The 19561-nt window shown below is 37.7% G+C and overlaps 1 protein-coding gene across 1 annotated transcript; it reads left to right on the plus strand.

Moving 5' to 3' along the window:
- Positions 1–9344: 9344 nt before the first annotated feature.
- tob1b (transducer of ERBB2, 1b) lies at positions 9345–13534 on the plus strand. The gene is made up of 2 exons (XM_035406119.1): positions 9345–9635; positions 11340–13534. Exon 2 carries the CDS (start codon positions 11533–11535, stop codon positions 12505–12507), a length of 975 nt encoding a protein of 324 aa, XP_035262010.1. The 5' UTR covers positions 9345–9635; positions 11340–11532; the 3' UTR covers positions 12508–13534.
- The last annotated feature ends 6027 nt before the right edge of the window (positions 13535–19561 follow it).

Consider the following 19561-nt stretch of genomic DNA (forward strand, 5'->3'; position numbering starts at 1 on the left):
AAGAGCAATAAATAGTTAATTATGATTTCAGAGTTGCAATTATGGTTGGATCCACAAGACACAGGGGGTTTGTGCATCACTGACCTAAGTATGATTTGATTTGACTTTTTAATGGAGTGATGTTGTTTCCCTTCTGCAGACTTCCAGATATTGTTCGACTAATTCAAGAATTATAGGTTAAACATGGTGGCCAAAAAAGACAGTGTTAAACAATGCCTTGTTTTTATTTTATTTTAGTTTTTTCATGTGCATATAAAACCTTAATATAGGCCATATATGTGAGATATTAAAAAATGGCATGCCCTGGCAAAGTAGAGTGCTTGCAAATATGCTTGTTTAGTGTTACTAGGTTTAATGCTGAAAGACAGAGCTTATTGTTTGTTTTCAGTAAAGAGAGCAAAGCAATTTGACAGTCTTTATTTACCGAAGCAAATACATGCCCAGTTCATTCGCATTATCAACAAATGAGTCCACAGGGATAAGAACTTTGAAAAGGGAACCAAACTCTTCTGTCTGTTTACTTTTTATTTTATTCTTTGAATGATAGTGAGACAAAACTGTTGATCATGGCATCCTACCACCACAGATTTACAGATTTACTCTGATGGGCTAATCCTTTACCCTTGGTCTTGTATTGTCAGTTGCACTTGGCACACATAAACCCTGCACCTCAGAAGAAAATTACTGGTGCTGAACTATAATCCTGTTTCCCCACGGAATGCATCTGGGGGAAACAAATGTTCTAGTAGAACTTGATGATTCAAAAAATGTCAGTCATTTTGTATAAATTTGCATTTGCAAACTGCACATTTCATCTCCGCCTGTTGTATTGCAGTGAACATCTTAGAATATATGCAACAAAATGCTTCTTGCAGACAAATTCATGCAACCTATCATAACAATTATGGGTTCATACCAAGCAAATTGATTGTGGTCACCCATTGTTGTTGTGTTGCCAGTGACATAGCCAAATGTATTTCAAGTGATGTATCTTGCTGTCTGCTTATGCCGTTTATTCTATGTTCAACATGACAATTTCCCTGTAGCACTAACATGCCCTTTGCCATGTCTGATTGAGTAAATAATATCTCTATCTAAAGTTTGGCTGCTTGCATTTTCATAACTTTTCTTCTGCTGGCTGAACAGAGGCTAAACATCTGGGTTATTCTGTGGTATGTTTTATCTTGAGTAAGAAACAGTTGCTGAGATGGATTTTTTGTCTTTTGATGTTGAGGTTGAGGATGTCAGGAAATTATTTACAGGTGTGGTGGAGGGTGGGTATGGATGCAAAGTTTAGTAATGCACTTCATTTTGATGGGCGTACATGATAGGCTGATATGGTTAAGCTGAGCTGTGTCTGCTTTCCTGGGAACATGTGCAGCCCTTCCCCAGTGCAATGACTTCGGTCCTAGCTATTTTGATGGAAGGGGACTGGATTTTGCAGTGTGTGATGGAGAAGATGATTGCAGGAAATGTGAAACGGCCAGAGTAAGTCAGCCAAGTATAGCAATCACAGGGTTGAGCAGACTGCTGGTTTCAGTGAATACGCACATGCAAGAAGACCAGATGCTCAATGTGGCGCAAGACATTTGTAATCTGAGTTAATACTGCAAAAGCAGTTGATGGCACAGCTGTCTCATTCAACATTTTCAGGTTAGCTGAGAATTAAGGGTATGTTGGCACTTCTTTCACAGATAATGCCTGGGCAGTTTCTTTCTAACCAGGCTTCAGTCTAATTGTCAGGACTCGTGGGGGGTACGGACCCAAAAGCAGAGGGACAAAACTCACAAGTCCAAAATGGGAGGAGAACAAAAGACTTTACTAACAACAAGGCAAACAAGCAGGGAACAGAAAAGGTCACGATGGGCAAAAACACAAACTCAAAAAATATCTAATAACATAGAAAACAAGAGGAACTCAAAAACACGGGCAGGGCAGAACACAGGCAGGCAGAGTACACGGGCAGGTACATACGGTCAGAACAAACATACGTAGGAAACAAACACAGAACCATGACACTAATTAATTCAGTTAACTGCTATTTGCTTGTTGGTATTATTAATTATTATCTGGTTTTTTGTTCTTACATTTAGCCTTGTCAGAGGTCTTGAGCTCTTCAAGGCAATAATATATGCTGTACAATTAAATCTATTGAAGAATACTGTATCACATTTTTGTGTTGTTTTTAATTGAAATCATGATTTATATTCACAATATATTTTCTTGCATTGGGAATGATAATGTTCCAAATGAAAGTATGGATGATTAAGAGAAGGACCAACTGAAGCAACACATTTTCTATCATTGCTGTGCCTGTCAAACTCTGCTGACTGCTTCTTTTTTTTTAATCACCACATTGTTATAACATTGGGTCACAACATTGTGATGGTATGGCAGTTTTACTTTTTCAGTTTTATAGTATGTTTTCATATCATCTTGCAATAGTCACAATGATATTATTACAGTGTTACTGCCCACAACATTGTTATATGTAAATGGCATAATTTCAGCCTTAAATACATTTAGTCTGCCACACTAAAATTAGATTTATCACTGATCTAAAAATGTCTGTCTGTGTAATGAAGATGAAATAGGAAGCAGCCATTCAGCTCAGCAAATCTTAATGAGTGAAAAAAATGTGATTTGCCTGGCTCTACCTCAAACCAGGCATTAACTGGCTTGACTGAAAAATAAATTTGCAGGGAAGAAGAGCAAACGCGAAGAGCAGGCAAAAGAAAAGCTCTGAATTAGTCATGGAAGTTAAAAGCTCTGAATTAGTCATGGAAGTTCAGCTATTTTCCTGTCTTGATTAAATGTGCATGGTTGTTGTCATATGGAACTATTTTGAAGAAGACCAGCCCCAACAATGGAAAAATGGATTTGTTTCATGATATATACACTAATTATATCTGCATGAATATTTTTAGGTTGCTGTGATCATTTTATAATGATAAGTCTACTAAATTGGGAGTCCTGCAACATATCCCAACAGGGTTTTTGTGGACATTCATGACATACTGATTTAAGTTAATACTGCATAATTTTGTTTTCTTTCCTTATGCTTTGGTTTGGTGTAAGTTTGGTATACAACAGAGTAGGTATGATGATACAGTAATGCACTGCCCAGTCAGCCACTCTGTCCTGCATTGCTGAGTTCTGTTTTCTAATGGTTTAGTTTTAACATAAATTCAAAGATTAGATACAAACGGACACACACGTTTACTTGTAGGTCAAGGTCCATTGAATACAGTCCATAGTCTTTCTTAAAGTCTCAAATTTTTGACTTTAGTTAAATAATGAAAAGAAATATCAGGCCTTTAAAAAGGTAAAGAAATGTTTTTGATGACGGAATTACAACGGTTCATTTAAATTAACTTAAATTTGGCTTGAAATCATAACGGAACCACTTCAGAATCCGTAAAAACATTCAACCATTTAATTGCAGTACAAGGAGGAACTCACATGCCATTTGCTTAAATATACCTTTCATACCAATTGCCAGTTAACACATTTAGTGTATCTTTAATTTACATGTTTTGCCTCTAAACATCTTCAACTGTTCCTGTAATTTACACTCAATAATCAATGTTCGGACTTTCTCCTTTCTTTTAGGAAAAATCTCTCGATTTTATCATACTATACAAAATAAATGCCCATCTCTATCACACATAAAATCATCTTTTGAAATTGAAACTGTAACACAAGGCTAGGTGTGTAGTCTCTGTACTAAATGTGTTCATTTAATTTATTAATGAAAATACAGTCTGATTGGTTTAAAGTGCTACTTTGCTTATATCTCAAATGACCTAAATCCCCCAGATTTAGACAATGGTGTCGTCAGGCCCCTGCCACACTATACTAAGTGGTTTGGTTATGTACATCTCTGACCACAATTTGGTCCTCAGTATTCAATAAATTATTGTATATCTGCAACAAACGATTGTTGCTATGTTTAGATGCAACTCAGAAGACAAACAACATAGCTTACGTACTAGCTCTTCAACTTTTATTAAAAATGTGCTATTCCCCATTCCCATTTACAATGTGTGAATATATATATATTTATTCTCCAAAATTTAAAAATATGTACTCCATAAGACTCTTAAGAAAATACACTAAAGTACTTTAGTAACCTATGCAAATAGATTATTACATTTTTCCATGGATTGCATATGTGTATTTATAGTTCTTCCACCTGGTTGCTGTTACTCCCTTACCTATCTTATTTTACTTACTTATTTTCCATTTCCAATTCCAACTCCTCTTTTATGGCTGTGTAGCCATTTCTTTTCCCCTCTCTTTTTTTTAATTTTTTTTTTTTACAACAATTGCTCATAGGCCAGTGGAGCATAATGCAGCATTACAAACCCATCTATTAGAATAAGTGCAAAGAGCTTAGTAACTGACCTGAGCAAGGACAACATCCAGCATTTTAATGTTCTTACTTTTATTTATTTTATTACTATTCTAATATGGTAAATGGACTACATTTATATAGCGCTTTTATCCAAAGCGCTTTACAATTGATGCCTCTCATTCCCCAGCACAGTTAGGGGTTAGATGTCTTGCTCAAGGACACTTCGACACACCCAGGGCGGGGTTTGAACCGGCAACCCTCCGACTGCCAGACAATCGGTCTTACCTCCTGAGCTATGTCGCCCATAATTATATTTATATTACTATTTTCCCTTTTCATCACATTAAAATTAAATGGCATATTGTTAAAGAAGGTAGCCAAAATAAGACTTGCATAACAAAGACTGTTCCCTTCCCCAAAGATGAAATGAATTTTAAAATCCATTGAAGTGGTGAGGCATCTATTGGATTCTGTAGAGCAGCTGAATCTCAAGCCATATACAGATTAATCCACATGGTTGGGAGTTTGATCCCATTTTATGGCTCTTGCTAGTCTGTGGTCACATCTCTGGTTTCGCTTTCTGCAAACATTTTTTTTAAAAATGAGGGTGGACTGGTTTCTCTTCTTTTAAAAAATGATTTGTAAACACCTGGTCATTCTTACATCACCTACTGTGAGACCAAGTGTTATGACTTGGTCTAGGGTCAGACTGTAACAGGATGAATGATAAGGGAAATGAGTGGGGAATGGGTAAGGGAAATGTATGGAAAACTGACCAGTGACTCTAGTCCCTATCTGCCTACCCAAATCTAACTGAAAGTTAGCTAGTCTTCGAAGGGTACTGGGCTTTGGGCGGCTTTGAACACTAAGCTTTGGACAATTAGTTGGTAAAAACAAAAAGTTTGAAAACAAAAGGCCGAACAGCGTACTCCCAAAGGAAAGTTAAAACTCCATCCAGAGTAGGCTACCTTCAAAAGAAATAACGAAGCGAAAAATAATAAAGTAATGTCCCGATGGAAGGATTTGTAGTCCACCTGGGAACACACTAACTAAATGGAGCGAGCAGAGGGCAAAAGGGGAGTCGAAGTCGAGAACAAGCGAATGGTCAAACACTAAATCCAATTGGCAAAAAAGCATAGGGGCTAGGCATGAATCGGCATTGAATACAAGAGTGAATGGTCAGACACACAAAATCACAGGGCAAATAAAACAGAAGGGCCAAGGCAAGAATCGGAGTCGAAGGGAACAAGTCAGTGGTCTTACACAAGATCTAATCAGCAAACAAACCAGAAGGGCTAGATGGAATCAAACAAAAATAGTGTCAAATATGCCATGTCAAACAAAGCAATCACTATATACAACACACCAAGCATGAGTTCAGAGGGCTAGTCTCCACTGGTAGGTGGAAAACCACAGCTTTTTGAAGCTGAGTAACAGGAAATGGAAATGGCCAATCTGAGGACGAACCGGAATGACGAAACACACACGCACCAGAGACAAATAAAGACAAACAAAATAAACACACTTATGACAGGGGTTGTACACACAACCACTTCCTTAAGTGGGTAACTAAACAAAAATGAAACTCCAGGTTGTATGTTACAATAGAGTATAAGATGGTGGAAAATAATTCTGAAGTTAAACATAAAATTGCATTATAATGAACCTTACTAGTAGCATACATAAATCTTACACTACTAGGCAATGACCTATATGCAATGTTTCCTTATATACCAATATTAACTTGGACCCAAGTTAGAACCTGAAAATTAGAACTTGAATCATATTACCAAAATATAGTGGCATAACAATTACCAAGTATGGTCTGAAACAGACACATCATGCTATGTTTCAGTATGTTTTGGAAGATGGGACAATTCTCTTGTTCTGACAGTGGCAAGCAGCTCATTCCAAGTATAGGGTCTTTTTAAAGGAGTACCATGGTGATTTTCACACTTTCTCGGTTTTATGTGCTATTTGCACAAGAGGCATTGAAGAAACACAATGAGCAAAGTATTAAATGTGTCCGTTCTGTATTTTTGGAGAAATATGCGTTTTAAATTCATCGTCCTATTTTCAACCGGTTGAGAAAGTTGTCATTTTGCTACGTCACAAATACAGTAACCCCTCCCATTTCCACGCCCTGTAAAGAAATCTGACAGGACACACCGTCCTGCTGTTCAGACAATGCAAATATTTGACTAACGTTAGGTTCACTTAAATTAGAGTGCCTTTAGATTATTTCTGGTTATATTCATTTAGCTAGCTAGCTAACGTTAGCTAGCTAGGAGGTTTGCTTTCATAAGGCAATGTTATCGACAACGTTAGCTTGCTAGTTTGCTTTTATGAGGACGTTATAGTTGTGCTTTTATCTTAACTTGGCTAGCTAGATAGCAAAAATTATAATTGGATATAAGTCAACGTCCTTACCTTAGCTATCTATCGATACTTGATATACTACTAAGCTAGCTAGCTTGTGAAAATTCAGTCTCCCAAAGAGAGCGCGTATCATGGGGGTAGCTATGGTAACGGGGCACGGTCTGTCAATCATAGCTAACTGACAGTTCTCATTACCACGCCCAGACGGTTCGGGTGAATTTTTATAGTGGGAAATTTAGGCTTAGAAAAATACGTTTTAAAGTACATTGAAATGACTGAAGAATAAAAAAATTATGCACATTTGTTTTGTTGTTGCCTGAAGACAACTGGGAAGTGTCACGTTCAACCACCATGGTACTCCTTTAAGAAACACAGGTAAGGAGCCCTTGTCCTTCATTACCCAGGAGGGTACCCCCTGGGTCCTGGCTGATGCAAGGGGAATATGTGAGCCAGCGAAGGGAAACACGGACAAGAGAGTCATGGGCATTTTGTGGGAGTTTGAAGTCTAGCCTGCAGTCACTGCAACATTCAGACCATACTAAAGCATATGACACTGTTGGCATAAGGCCAGTCAGGAAGAGTGGCTGACAGAGACCTGCAGCTGTCCAATGTCCAAGTGGGACAGCACAAGGATCTTGACCAAGACATGGGATGAACAGATGCAGACAGTTAGATTCTTCTAGTTTTCTTGAGGAAGAACCTTGGAATCAGGTCACCAAATCAGTGTTCCTGGATGCTACATGCCTTTCTTATCATTTTATTTTAAATTAAAATGGCGTGACAATGTCGTGACAATATCTTACGTCCAGACATTTGCTTAATGTTGTCCAGTTGTTATGTTGTGTAACTTCAGACAGACTAAAACAGGGCCTAAGAATACTTTTGTGACAATGATAAACATGCCCAGACATATCCCTAATATCACTGAGTCATCAGAAAATTGCACTAACTAAAACCAATACCTTTATGCAGCATTATGGCAGTGCCATGCATGTCCAGGCAAATCTAGCGGAATACTCTACTGATGTCATTAACATTAGTTGTTTAGCACCTTCCTAATTCATTCTAAGATTTTGCTGCGATTTGTGCAAACATAATTTAAAAGTAGCAGCTAGCAATTAAAATTATTATCATTTTAAAAGAATGTATATTGTTTATTGATTTGAGAGACAGAATTGTTTCTGCCAGCATGCGTAATATTTACACTACATACAATTTAATTCAATTTGTTATGTAGAGTCATATGTATTTCAACAGTCAAGCTGTTAAATACGGTTTGATAACTAGAATTGTGCAATTTTATTTCTGGACCTGTTCGTAGATCAGCTCGATCTTCATGTCACAGTATTGCACATCTTTAAATACGTTTGTCAGCCCCCATCCGTTTGTCAGATGTAACGCATTTATGATGTCACAAAAAGTAATACAAAGTTACAAATCTGTCTGAAATGTCCTTTTAAATGTTCCTTGTTTAGGCTTTTTTTCGCTCTTCTTGGTGAGTGTCAATTGTTCCTTCTCTGTAGCTGTCTCTATAAATGTCCGTCGCTGTAAATTTGGAATTTGGTCGTAATAATGAAAAACGTTATCTGCACGGAACTTGTTTCCTGAACTTTCCATGATCTTCTCAGTGTTTGTACAAACTTGTTACAGCATACCAGTAGCAGGATTTGCTTTCCCGTGACACCGATAATGTTCCTTTAAATTCAAACAAGAACTTGTGCAGATCAGCGTCGCGTGTTCCATTCTCTGCATGACGTACTGAATGGCATCAGCACCTTAAATATTTGCATTCGACCAATAACCATGGCCCTCTTTCATTTCTGCTATGCATGCACATGGTGACAGAGCTGAACACAACTCCACTACAACTTCCTCAGTATCACTCCGCTTTTCTGTGATATGCTTCTTTTGGCGAACTTAGCTGGCTGTCCTATTTTACATGTCATCGCTTTTGTCGTTGCTCAGTCATTGCATTTAAATGATTTCATCAACTGTTGTGACACTTCTAATCGTAACATAATTTTTATGGGCTTGTTTGTTGACAACAAGCACTAATTTACGCAAGTAAATACATCATGCACGTAAATATATAATGAGCTAGTTAATTTTAAGTACAATCACAGTTTCATTGAATCAAACAGTATTCAATATTTCGGGCAATTCGAACCTTTATTTGAAAAAATTTATTTAAACTCCAATCTATAACTGACGACTTACCTAATAATTATTCTCTAGCTGGAGTAACGTCGGCCATTTAAACTAATTTCGTGACGCAGAGGCTGTCGGCGTTCTACGAACAGCTGACATTTTTTCTTCAACAAAAGCTCAACGCATTGGCCTCAGATTGGTCTGCGGGTGCCCTGTGTAGATTTCGAGCCAATCACTGTCGAAGGCATCGTGCATTCATTGAATAACCACACGCCCAACTTGTCAGTTTTGATGGACCGTAGGTTGACCAATAAAAGTGCGATATCGTGTAGCTATGGGGCCTTGAATGAGTGAGTACGACCAATAGCTGACGGCTAGGCGGTGTTCTTCGTTGTTTTGACCTCTGAGAACCGCATCACCGCCTACCTCGTGTCCGTGGCGGAGGAAAGCTATAAAAGCCAGACAGATGACAGCTACTGGGACAGAGTTGTAAAAACTCCCAGGCAGTGGGGAGTCGAATAGCCTGCAGAGTGGAAAAGAAACGACTAATCTAAAAATAGAAACTAAGCAAAACACCACAACATTTATTACACGGACTGGAATACCATTTTTGATTTGTCAATATATTTAATTATCGGTTGAAAAAGTGTCTTGTCATAGTTCTATCCACTTTTTCATGCTAGCAAGACAATTATCTTACGTTAGCTAGCTAATATTCAAGAATCTACTGTGATTTTTTTCTACGATACAAGTAAGTATTACTTTTTTACTTTTAATTTTTATTCTGACCTATGTCTTCCTTTGAATTGACATGCTATATTCAACGTTTTCTATGTGTTTTTGCTAGCCAGCTGGTTAGCTTAATTAGTCCCTGAATATTGCCATTGCATTCGACTATCGAGAGCTACACTAAGCTTGTAAGTTGCTAGCTGTATGTATTGCTGATTTGTTCGTCATCTTACCAACTGGATTCTTGAATGTCTAGCTTGTCAGATAACTAATATTGCTCATCGCTGCAACTAGATTAGCTACCTAGATGGGTGGCTAAATAGCCATATGCATTCTATTAACCAGTGAGCCAGGTACACTCGACAGTGGTATTTCACTGAGCATTGTTGGCTAAGGTTAGCTATCAGTGCGACGCGCATAAACGTGTCTATTTATTTGTAGGTTAACGTTACGTAAGAGTTGTGCGTCATTTTAATGTTCGCTTGGAAATCAATGGTTAGTTGATATTTGGCAGGTGTAGCATATTGTTTCTGACTAGCTAATGTTGTTGACCAGACTACCCATATGCTTGCTACAGCTGGGTAACTGGCTGGCCACATTTTATCAAACGCTTCTTGCTTGCTATTACGTTAAGCAAAAACTCTCTATACCCACAATCGAGAATGTAATCAACTCACGTTTGACAATAACATTATCCTTTTGGGTAAGGTAGCTAGTTTACTTGCGAAGTCGCATATATTGTTTGGATATCTGAAAGTTCTCCTGTGTAACATTTGCTTCCAAATTCAAGGCAACGTTAGCTCGCGAGTTCTCTTTATGGAAGGCGAAATGTCCTTTCTCGTCAGCTGAGTGTGTGATAAGAAATTAAATGAGGACCTCCATATTATGTAACAAGCTCTGCTCCTGTCCGCCATATGCTACTGAGGGTTTACCTACCCATTAGCTAGGTTTACTGACCTTCGTGTATTCTTTCTGCATTTGTGTTTGATTCATCAAAGTAGTTGTAACGTCAGCCTGGTATTTGCAGAACAAAAATGATTTCTGCATCGCGACATTTTTAAATGTATACAGTAATTCGTTCGCAAACCTCGGATATAAGGGTGGAGTGGTTTTTCAAAATAGGAGACAAATGTGTAACTAGGGTTAGCGATATGATATGGCTGTTATTCATTGTAATTACGTTGATCATTTGTTAACTACCTAGATTAACGGATCGAAAAGCTGCACATATCTATTTGAAGAGTTCTATGGTGTGTGTGTTGCACTCAGTAACTCGTTTAAAGGTCATTTTACGATGTACCTATTTTATTTCAATTTACCATTTGCCTTTGTTCCAAACCTCAGCTCCATTAGCTAATGAGCCATTACGTCTTGGGAACATAGCATTAGGTGGATAGGAACTTACAAGCTACCCATCCGCCCGTAAAAGTGCGCAGTTTTAAAGACCATATTTACACGTTGTATAGGAAAGCATATCTTATATCGAGTGTAAAAAACGTTCTGATTTATTTGGTTTAGACTTCAATTAAAAAAATCCCGCTGACAAACCAATTGCAAGTTACTTTGTCATGTTTAGAATCTGCAGTTAATATCGTAGCCTTGGTTTAATGTGGTTTTAAATAACTTTGTGTCAGTGCATGTAGCTAGTATACAGCATCTTGTTTAATCACAACCCCAAAGCTCCACAATCTCATTTGGTTTTTTTATTCTCCTTTTCTCCCTAAAGGAACAAGGACGCTTGCCTCTGGAAGGCTAGACATTTCTTCTGCAACCAGCACTTTTTTAGATGAAGTTGTAGTTTCTCTCTTTGGTGATAACTGAACACTGCTGCCTTGGAGATTTTTGCAACGCTCGGGAAAGAATCAAAACAAAAAGGAAAAAAGAGAACCTGCGACTTAAAATCGTACAGTGCAGCAGCTATGCAGCTTGAAATCCAAGTAGCACTCAACTTTATCATTTCTTATTTGTACAACAAGCTCCCCCGGCGACGTGTGAACATCTTTGGTGAAGAGCTGGAACGGCAATTGAAGAAAAAATATGAGGGACACTGGTACCCAGACAAGCCATATAAAGGGTCTGGATTCAGATGCATACATGTAGGGGAAAAAGTGGACCCAGTTGTGGAACAAGCAGCCAAAGAGAGTGGGTTGGACATTGAAGACGTCCGCAACAACTTGCCCCAGGATCTTAGTGTGTGGATCGATCCTTTTGAGGTGTCTTATCAGATCGGAGAAAAGGGACCCGTTAAGGTGCTCTATGTGGATGATAACAGTGAGAACGGGTCAGAGTTGGACAAGGAGATCAAGAACAGCTTTAACCCAGAGGCCCAGGTGTTCATGCCAATCAGTGACCCAGTGGGGCCCTCTTCAGAGTCCAGCTCCCCGTCACCTCCCTTTGGTCAGTCTGCTGCCGTCAGCCCCTCTTTCATGCCGCGCTCCACCCAGCCTTTAACGTTCACCACTGCCACGTTTGCTGCCACCAAGTTCGGGTCGACCAAAATGAAGAACAGTGGCCGCAACAATAGCAAGGTCGCGCGCACATCGCCCACCAACCTGGGCCTGAATGTGAACAACCTCTTGAAGCAGAAAGCCATCTCCACGTCAATGCATTCTCTGTACGGGCTCGGCCTGGGCAGCCAGCAGCAGAAGTCCTCTGCACTTTCCCCAAATGCAAAGGAGTTTGTGTTCCCAAACCTCCAGGGGCAGGGCAGCACCAGTGCAATGTTCCCAGGCGACAACTCCATCAGTCTCAGTCCTCTGCAGTACAGTAATGCCTTTGATGTGTTTGCAGCTTACGGTGGCCTCAATGAGAAGTCACTTATGGATGGCCTAAACTTCAGCCTGAACAACATGCAGTATTCTAACCAGCAATTCCAGCCAGTCATGGCTAACTAATAAACAAAAAGATGCATCTATAAGTAATGATCGTGATGTTGGGGGGAAACGCACATTTAAAAAAACAAACAAACAAACGAAAAAAAAAAAGAAATTGCATAAAAAGAAATGACAAATGTCAGTTTAAAGATCCTTGTTAAAGTCGTCGAAGTCAAAGCGCATGTGCCCAAGGGTGTTTTTTGTGCCCCCTTGAGTTTGTTTTTACAAAAGCTTGTAGTACAAACATGTCCAAGCTTGGTTACTTAAATTCTACATGCATCATTGTGTTTTTTTTTCTTCTTTGTTTTGTTTCTTTTTATTTTTGCCAACCAAGCACAAAATAATTTTTTACTATGTTTTAAAAAAAATATACTCTAAAAGATGAAAAAACAACAAACATACCAAGTTATGGCCTCTTACAGTATTTAAACGTTAGTAAGACATGGCTGATTTTTAAGAATTGGCTCTAATGAATAAATGGGGTTACTTGGTCTTTTTTCTAATTGTATAATTTAATTTAGTACAGAGTTTGTAAAATATCAGAGTATATATTGTTTCTACGACATGGTATTGCATTTATATCTTTTTACTACTCCAGTGATCTGTGATGGCTGCAGCAGCTTTACGTTATATTTTTGTTTTCTTTTTTTTTAAGGAAAATTGTAAAACAAATGAATCCATCTTTAAAAACATCAACTATTCTAAAGATTGTGTACAGAATATTCCTTAGTGGTGGAATTAAAGTGTAGGAATATTTGCTTTTTTTGAAACATAAGAGTTGTATTTTCTGTTAAGAGTTTAAAGATTTTGCTATATTATGGACAAAATGTAATCGTATATATTAATTTTGTACCTACATTGTGCAATACTTGATAAAAACGGTATAACAAAGTATTTTGAGTCAGTGTCTTACATGTCAAGAGGGACTGAAATAGTTTATATTGTTAAGTTTGTATTAAAATGCTTCAAAAATGATATGCTTGTCTTTATTTTTTTTAATTTCATATTTGCATCCTGGCCTTTTTAATAAAATAAACTACAGTCAAAACTGAGCTTTCTTCTTTTTATCATTGACCCTTCATTCTTCTCAGTTTATAGACTGGGAAGATCAAAATGGTGGCTGTCCACTGTTGATGCTTGGCACAAATTAAAAACGTTTTACACTCTGCTGCCTTGAGCAGTCATTTTGAAGTTGCATTTAACTGCAATATGTATGTTGGTAAGAGAAGGAAGAAATGTGAATGCAAGCCATGCAAGTACCTTGGTGCATACTAATTGACAAAAACAAAACTTTTTTTTTTTTTTAAATTTAAAAAAGGAAGCTTTATTTGACCAAGGTGGTTTTGTGCACAGATGATATAAACCTCTGTCCTATTCTATTCATATTCTAAGGAAGGCTGCAATGGTATTTGGTTCATGCACTACGCCAGCCTATTGAGTGTCCTGAGCTGTAGGCCACATACAAGTTCAATGTTTTTTATTTTATTTGTTAGGGATGTGGAGAACATTGAATATTTTTGGAACCCATTTTGTTATCCAATGTCTGGGCACAGTTGCTTGCAGACAGTATAAAAAGAAGCAAAATCTTGGTTTTGTTAAAACCTTTGGTTTATAAATCTATCTTTATACTATTTGTTAGGGCATGTACATGAATGCACTGTTGAAATTGAAGAGATACTAACATTTGGTTCTTTGTTCTCCTGTTTTCTCTATCAACACTTTGATTCCATAAAGTTATACATAATATGATAGTTATAGAATTTTTTTGCAGTTCTACCTGATGTGTTTACAGGAAAACTGGAATATCTGCTGCCTCTAAGTGCGCAGAGCACTTGATTGTCTCATGGAGAGCTCTTGATGGTGCTTTGTGATTAATTTGCATTTAGAGCTTTATGGGCTGCAAGATAGGCAGTCAGGCAGACAGGCAAACAACCAGGGCCTTCCCTAATTCATATGAGGACCATATCAGCAAGTGCTTCTATTACATTATACATTCTTTCGTATGAAAGCCATCTATATGTTCTGAGTGTTGCATAATTTTTTTCATGGTTGCAACTAAGGATTGGTTATGTACAAAGAGAGTGTTGTATATCAGCTGCTGTCTGAACTGGTGGTATTAGTTCCAGTGCTCCTGTCTGGGGGATACCTCTGGGGGATTTATACTGATCCTCTCAGCTGGAGTCGCCAAAGCACTTGAGCTACTCTCACTTGCAACAGAGTGGCACATCCAACACAGGGATGTGAAGTGCATTCTGTTCCTCAGGGAAGAGGAGCCTTATGGCATCAGGGATGAAATATGGTCCCAGTAGCTATGAAAAAACAGGTTCAGGGCCATTTAAGTGAGGTCATGAAGACTTAACCATAACATCAACCCTAACTATCAGCAAAACATTTTAAGACTTTACAACTTCTGTTATGAGCTGTCCTTGTTTATCGACAGTGTGAATCACTCGTTTTAACTGATTAAACAAGAGGTAGAGAGCATTTCAGAGTAGAAAGTGAAATGTGTTTGGTTGCTTTTGTTCCATGAAAGTGATGTGAAGCTAGAAACATGGCCATGTGGTTGTGTGTGTGTATTTGTGTTTTTGAACAACTACATCCATTTTTTTGTGATTTTATATTGCTCAGCTTGTTAGGTTAGTTTATAGAATGGTTTGATATCAACCAAAAACAGGATTATTTATGGTAGTGCTGTTGTTTCCCTTAAATACTTTTTTAAAAATCATGTGGCTCTCCTGAGTGTGTTGGCTATGTGAGCACAGTTATATGGCACAGAAACTTTGAAAACATCTCCTTTGTATTTGCAGCTGAGGTGCTATGCCTTCCTGGGAGGACCCTTTGAAGAACTGACACAGTATTCACGGTAGCAGAAAAGCTGATTAATTATTGATTAGTGAAACTTAAATGAGGTGATACTTTGAGGAGGACACATATTTCCCAGCGTGAATTGCTTTGTGATCTTGCATGGATGGGTATTTAGGGGACTGGAGGATTTTGGGTCTATAATTTCCACCGTTATAATCTGATTAATCTGATTAAAGATGTCTAGATGTCTAAGGAAGGTAATTCATGGCCATGTATTGGTCTATAAGGCATTTGCATGATGGTGTTGAATAACGATGCTGGTCTGTATTAGAATTTAAACCATGTATTCAGTGCCTTTTTAAGAGAGCATTGCTGTCTCTCTGGATGTAGTCTCGCTTTTAATAATTTTTATTAGATTTCATATAGGCCAGTGGTTCTCAAACTTGGTCTTGTGTATGCTGGTTTTTGTTCCAACCACAACAAAAATCCCAGAATTTTAACAAACTGTTCATTTTTTGTATTTAGTCTCTTCATATTTTGTGGGATCATTTACCCTCTTAATCCACATTATGTCAGAAAGAGCTATGCATGTCATGAAGAATACAAGTTCCATATTCACATTGTGCTATATTCCAAATGATTATATAAGTGGAGGTAAGAAATGTTTTAATTGAAGTGAATCAATAGGCTCCTAATTGGTGAATGCGTGGACACATGGCCACTAAAACTAACCATCTGGTACATAGTGAAAAATTTAAAGACAAAGCAAAAGATAATCAACCAAATCTGTATTGTGTTAATAAGTTTAAGGAGAGAATATATGAAAGAACGTAAACACCTGTTCAGAAACCTAAATAAGTGCCTATTGATTCACCTGAGGTTTTGATTTGATCAGTTAAAATGTAAACCCTTAGGTCATGCCTATATGTAATGTAATGTCATTGTTTGAAATATAGCACAATAAGCTCAATGTGAATATAGAAATATTATTCTTCATGGCATGCTTACCTATTTCTGACATAATGTGTATTAGGAGGGTCAATAATCCCTCTTTACATGAAAAGCATATATTTAAGAAAATTTGACAGCTTGTTGAAATTCTGGGTTTACAATCGTGGTTGGACCAAAAACCAGCATACTCGGTGATGCCCCAGGACTATGAGAACCAGAGTATGAGAACCATTAGTGTGGGCCATTGTTATTCAATCTGTGTTGTGTTGTGAGGTCCTGTGGCTTATGGCTCATTGCCAGAATCCACTGCTTTTACTGGCATTAATATTGGTACCATGCAAGTTGCCCTATTCCAGAATGGGTCTGCTGTCACTAAAATACCCTTCACGAATGCAGTATACAAGGAATAATTGTACAGGCCTTCTTTGATATTTTCTACAAAGGGAGATAACCATGTCCTCGAGCTAATCTTATACATAAATTACTTCCAACCTTTTTATTTTCGCCATGCTCATAATGAGTACTGTACTTTCTTTTTATAATTTGGCATTTGAAAATTTTGTATGTGAAATTAAAATATTACATTTGTACATAACTTTTACTAAGTTACTGACCACACATTATAATTTTCATCATTATGGTATATTTAATTTCATATTATCTTCTTTATTTATATCCATTGCTTAAAGGTATAGCTCACTTTCTGGATATTAAAAATATCCAGAAAGTGTATCCCTTTAATAGATACACAAGAAGATTGTGGGACAAGCACTGTATTTGTGTACATCAGACTCCCTTATCTTGGTTAGCTGATATACATTTCCATTTAAAAAAGAAGAAAAAAATTGTGGTGACCTTTAGCAATTTCTTTTTCTGATGTATGTCTCTATTGGTTTTGATGTTGCTGTGTATTTGAAATTATGTCTATTGTGATCTCTTCATTTGCACAGCAAGTTGTCATCATCTATCTAGGGAGGTTGGGTTTGGTTGCATAATCATGTAATATAGCTAGTAACTTTTCTGACTTCTGTACAAACACCCACACAGCCTCCATCCACTGGGCAGTAGGAGGGATGTCTAAACTGTGTTGTGTACACAGCTCCTCTGTGGAAATTTGCCTCATCTCACGTATTTACCAAAAACTAAAAACAAACACAGCTTGTGCAGGCTTATAAGTCCATCCTCCAATGGATGCGTTGGCTCTAAAGAAGGCAAGAGGCCACCTCTGCCACCTGTGACTTGCAGCACAGAGTTCCTCTAGTTTCAGTGTAAAACTCACTGAGAGGCAACACTTTTGTGGAAGACGTTGCTGCAGACTTGACTTTAGGCACCAGGTGCTGTTTCGGACCAGTGAACCAGATAAGAAAAGTTATTGAATGGCAAGGACACCCATTTGTCTGTGTGCTTCGATCTGCTGAGCTAGCATTAAAAGAGTGGCAAGCAATGGGAGGAAATGCCACCAGTTATCCATTATTGCATTTCCCTATTATGGGTCTGCCATAGCAATGGCTTACAGTTACAAAATGCTACAAGAGGACAGGTATTCATTTTATTTGGTGGATTGTTTTAGAACGTATTCAAAGTAAACAGTGTGGTTTATTAAAAAGAAAAAGAAAATCCAAAAAGCCAAAGAGATATAAGATGTAAGCCCCTGGGCTAAAGCATAAGATAAACGTTTAATGAATTCCACCTGTATTTGAAACGGATGAAATATAACTGTGGTCTGCTCCATCTTTCATATCCTGCCAAGTAATTTCACTGCATTGTCCAAAGATCCCCCCTTTTGCCCAAAAGTCCTTTCAAAATGGGTCACTTTTTCAACATGAAGGTATTCCAATAAAAATCAGTCATTTAAGTAAGATGTAGTGTAGCATTGCTAACACCTAAAAATTCCAAATCTTTTTTTGTTTTGTTATGGTAGCTGTGGTTTCTGAATATTCCTCCAGAGAAAGTTCTTAACCATTACTCACATTTTGGATTATGTAAAAATACCCACAGATGAAATACCCTGCGTGGGTGAGTCACATCACTGTGTGTAAATAGAGAATATTTACTCACCCACATGTCCTTTAGGTCTTTTGCCAACACACCTGTACGATAGAAATGCATGTCCTTTCAGAGACCTTCAGACGGGTGGGTTTTTTTTGTGTATCTCAGTGCCCTTTCAAAGAATACTCTTGCTGCACCCCTAGGAAAGTCTTGAGAATCAAGTACATCCAGCAGACGTGAAAATCCTTGGTGACACAGCAATAAAGATATTGAATGTAAGAAGGAAGGCACTCAGAGTTCCCAAATGTGGTTGTAATGCTGTAGTTATAATATAAGAGCTTTATGAAAATCTGACAACCCGAAATGATTAAATGTTTGTGTTTCTTCACGCAAGGGAAAGCATTTTCCACTTCTGTGATGAGTTGTTACAAATATTTGGCATTCTTCTAATTACTTACATTCTTTTGATCTGGATGCACAGGTTGTCATGTTTGTCCATATGTCATAATTGTCCTATCATTTCAATGATCGATCTCAACGATCAATCTCATGCTTTACTCAACTGCAAATGACCTTGTTTATTGAACAGAGCTTTGCTTTAGCAATGCTGTGGGAACCTGCTTCACTTACCATAGTTGGCTTTGGTCCGTTGGTTCATTCTTTCATTTGGTGTGATCAGAAATATGTGTCATTCTGTCACACAGACAATACAGTGAACTCTGCCTTACGGTACTTAACAACATGAAACATTGTTCCACATTCCTCTTTATTTAGTGAATGTTTTGAAGGTTATAAAGCAGAAATATATGCTATAGATTGAATGTAAGAAGAAATGTGCATAACATTATAACATGATATTATAACATATTGTGTAATATTTAAGTCTTCATGTACAGACATGCTAAAATGTATTTTCTTTATTCAACAAGGTGAAATAGCAGGGACTATAGTACAACACACCTTTTTATTTTAAGTAGAGTTTTAGTGTGAATTTTCTGTTTTCCAGATAATACGATTGCAAAACATCTCAGCCTCAACCATGTCTCACCTATACACAGGGGACCTATACCTGTCCAGAGATGCAATATTGATGGATTTCATTAGTTGCTATGGTGGCTCTTGAGTTTTCAAGCAGCCACGGAGAACATTTCTTTCTCCTCCATGGAGAAACTTTCTCAAGTGTTTGATCTTCCCAGCCTGTGTAATTTAATCTTGTGTGATTCCCTACAGCATTCAACCACAAACCACTGGTCTTATAGAAGAAAGCTGCAACACAATTTCATCTCTAATCTCTGTACTTCTGCTTTAGAAAGATAAGGCTGCAGTTTGT

The sequence above is a fragment of the Anguilla anguilla genome, chromosome 2 (assembly GCF_013347855.1).
Source record: "Anguilla anguilla isolate fAngAng1 chromosome 2, fAngAng1.pri, whole genome shotgun sequence".
Taxonomy (NCBI): domain Eukaryota; kingdom Metazoa; phylum Chordata; class Actinopteri; order Anguilliformes; family Anguillidae; genus Anguilla; species Anguilla anguilla.

Coding starts and splice junctions, on each gene's coding strand:
- tob1b (XM_035406119.1), top strand. CDS start 11,533: ATGCAGCTTGAAATCCAAGTAGCACTCAACTTTATCATTTCTTATTTG.